Raw genomic sequence first — 3,782 nt, 5'->3', positions numbered from 1 at the left:
TAATTTTAAAAATACACTAAATCTATTTGAATGTGTTTATTTTAATTATTTTTAAGTTATTGCAATAAAAAGTTGAATAAAGAACTATTTTTAAAGAACACCTAATTGAACTCATATTTTATATACATTCATTTTAAAATCAAACTTCACATTTCTTCGTGTATCCAGACAAATCACTCTTAGGTAAATATAGAGAGATTACATTTGAGCTCTAACTTATTGGCTAACATTTTTTTACATTAACATGTATATGTATGAATAATGATATATAAACCCATCTTTTCAGTTTTTAAGATAAAGAGCATAAGGGAAACAAGAAAGAAATTGAAAGAAAAAGAAAAAAATAGAGTGGACAAGATAGAAAATAATAAAAAAGTTTGTGTCGACAAAATATACATGTCCAACGACCTTTCTTAGCCACTGATGAACAACAAGAGTAGTGTCAACATTCTTGATTCTTCACTTTCAAATTTTGTTCAATCTTGTTTACTTCTTGCAATTGTAACAATCTTGTGCATTGCATCATCAATGCATTGAAAGTAAGCATGCCTCCAACCTTTTTTCAACAAAAAAACACCAATGAATCCCCAAAACCCAGTAATAAAGCCCAAAGCCACAACAAAGTAGAACAACCATTTTTCTTTCTGGTCTTCTTTGTCTTTGCCATCTTCATCTTCATCATCATCTTCCTGGGAATCATCAACAGGTGCATTACATTGATTTTGTAGTGGAGGCCCACAAAGAGAAGGGTTACCAATGTACAAAAATGGATCATCAAGGGTTTGAAACTGGTTTCCTTTTGGGATTGGTCCTGAAAGGTTGTTGTAGGACAAATTTAAGTGATTTAGAAAAGTTAAACTACTCATATTGTTTGGAATCATGCCTGAAAGCAAGTTGTGGGAAACATCAAAAGATTCTAGCAACTTCATATCTCCTATTTGTGAAGGGATTTTGCCTGAGAACTTATTGTATGATAGATTTAAGCTTTGCAATGCTGTGAGCATAGTTATTCCTTCAGGAATAGATCCACTCAAATTATTATTGGATAAGTCAAAGTCGGCTACTAGTCTTAGATTTGTGCTATAAACAAGTTCTGCTCCTTTCAAGCTCAACATGACTTCTTGTTCATTCTGCAGTTGATCTTGAGAATCTGCATTTGTTTCATTTGATTTCTTTTTCAAAATCATTCCTGCAAGATTCATGATACAATGAGGGATTGGGCCGCTCATCTTGTTGTTAGAAAGAACCAGGATTCGAAGTTCAAGAAGTTGGCATATCTTTGTTGGAATGTTTCCATAGAACTTGTTTTGTGGTAGCCTAAGCAAATACATCGAGGAAAAAAAGTCCCCAATCCATGAAGGTAAAATCCCTGACAAATTATTCTCTCCAAGATCCAAAAGTCTGAGTTGCTTTAGCTTTCTCAAAAATGGTGGAAAGTCTCCATGAAAACTATTATTATTCAAATGCAACCATTCTAAAGAGGGAAGATTACCAATGGAACTTGGAATAATGCCAGATAATCTATTTGATGAAAGATCAATATCACTTACTTCCTGTGTAGCTCTCCAACAATCAGGTATTTCCCCAGAAAAATTGTTGCTTGAAAGATCAAGAATGTACAAAGAGTCTATTTTGCACAATGAATTCGGAATTGATCCATTTAGAAGATTGTTTCCGAGAAGGAAACTCCTAACATTTGGCAATCTATCAGCAATATCATGGGGAACTGAACCGATGAAAGCATTACCAAAGAGGTTGAATAATTGCAGCTGATTAGACCATCTTAGTTCAAAAATCAAGCCCCCTAAATGATTAGAAGACATATCTAACTCTTGCAACCTTAGAAGTTGGCTCAAGCTTTGGGGAATGTTGCCATGCAAATTATTTTTATAAAGATATAGGAACCTCAATTTTGAAAGTTGACCAAGACTTGGAGGAATTGTACCTTGTATGGAGTTTTCTGAAAGATCCAGGATTTCTAGGTTTACAAGTTGCCCAAGACTTCTAGGAATCACACCACTAAAATTATTAGTGGCAAGAAGCAAGGTACCTAGACTGACAAGTTGTCCAACAGAATTTGGAAGAGAGCCATGCAATTTGTTATATGAAAGATACAAATACTTCAAATTTGCAAGTTTTGTTATGCTATTAGGTAGCACACCAACCAATTGATTATAAGTAAGATCCAAGTAACTGAGTTTTTCAAGCAAACCAATGGAATCTGGAATAGTCCCATTCAACTGGTTTTCATAAAGGATTAGTTGTTTCAAGTTTGATAACTTTCCAATAGAAGAAGGAATGGAACCATAGAATAAATTTGAATAAAGTGAGAGGACTACCAGATTTTCAAGTTGCCCTAACCATGCCGGTAGTTGCCCACGAAGTTCATTTTTACTCAAATCCAATTTCTCTAAATCATACCTCATGCAACCAGATTCCATATGGCCTAGATCTCCTTGAATCTCATTGTCGGACAAATCAAATGTTTGAAGATGGCAACAGTTTCCCAAAATTGAAGCTAGAGAACCCTCAACATGACTTAAATTATTCAATGAAACATTTAGATGTTGAAGACCCTTTAAGTCACTTAGCCACAATGGAACAGAATCAATATTGTTCTGAGAGAGGTCAAGATATTTCAAAGAGGTCAGATTCTGAAGAACAGAGGGAAATGAACCACTAAGAACATTACTCCTTAGATTCAAATTAGCAAGGTTAAGAAATTTACCCAACCAAAATGGAACTTCCTTCAACCGATTGTAAGAAAGATCGAGCACAGTAATGGAAGTTGAGTTTTGAAAAGTGTCCAGAAAAGGAGCCTCAACAATTCCATTCTTTGAGAGATTAAGGAATTGGAGTCTAGAGAGGTTTGTGGCGCCACCAAGTTCATGGCGAATCTGCAACTCATTTAGACTGCAATTCGTCAAGTCAAGTTCTAACAAAGAAGGAAGCATATTAAGTACCTGCAACAAATTGTGTGCCTTCCCCATATGCACATCACTCATGTGAAGGTACCTAAGCGCAGAAAGATGAGAAACCCAAAACACATCGTCAGAATACAAAGCATTAAAGCTTAGATCAAGAAACAGCAGTTTTGTAAGGCTTCCAAGACTGAAGGGGATCCTCCCGCTAAAACGAGAGCAAGAAAGGAATAGAAATTGCAGCTGCTGCATAGAAGAATTGACGAACGTGGGAATTGAACTTGCATGAAAATTGTTCCCGCTCAAGTCCAAATAAGTGAGATATTTGAACTGAAACAAAGAAGAATGCAGTTGCTTAGATTCAAGCATGTATTTGCTGAGAGAACAATTTGGTTGAAAATATCCATACTCCCTTGATAGGAAGCATGGATTCCTGAGATCAAGCTTGACAACGTGGCCTGTAACGTTGTCACAACTCACACCATTCCATTGGCAACAGTCATGCTTTTCTTCCCAAGAGATAAGCCGCGATGACGGATCTTTGAAGCTTGCTTTCAGCATGACAAGAGCTTGCCTCTCTTCTTCCAGGCAACCGACTGGTGGGGCATGGCCGGAGGATTGCAGCGCTTGTACTGCCACTGCCAATACAATCGACAGCAAAAGAAAAGCCAAAGAAATGCTTCTTTCGTGCGTTGAGTTTGCCATGGTTGTAAAAAGTGAAAAGAGAAACGAGTACTGTGATTTTTTTTTTTAATTTTCAGTTGGGCAAATAAATTTAGATGATTACAAGCGTTAAATAGGACAAGCACGGGCAAGGTCATATTCGATAATGGCAATTTTATAATGTCTTTTGACTTTTGA

The 3,782-nt window shown here is 36.2% G+C and overlaps 1 protein-coding gene across 1 annotated transcript; it reads right to left on the bottom strand.

The window, feature by feature from the left end:
• On the bottom strand, positions 477 to 3,626 carry LOC107619795 (LRR receptor-like serine/threonine-protein kinase FLS2). Its single transcript, XM_016322078.2, has one exon. It carries the CDS (start codon positions 3,624 to 3,626, stop codon positions 477 to 479), a length of 3,150 nt encoding a protein of 1,049 aa, XP_016177564.1.

The sequence above is a fragment of the Arachis ipaensis genome, chromosome B09, assembly GCF_000816755.2.
Source record: "Arachis ipaensis cultivar K30076 chromosome B09, Araip1.1, whole genome shotgun sequence".
Lineage (NCBI taxonomy): Eukaryota > Viridiplantae > Streptophyta > Magnoliopsida > Fabales > Fabaceae > Arachis > Arachis ipaensis.
The sequence above is the reverse complement of the archived record's forward strand: the minus strand, read 5'-3'. Positions and strand labels throughout refer to the sequence as shown.

Bases quoted from the DNA above. Each gene is read 5' to 3' on its own strand.
- LOC107619795 (XM_016322078.2), bottom strand. From the start codon at position 3,626: ATGGCAAACTCAACGCACGAAAGAAGCATTTCTTTGGCTTTTCTTTTG.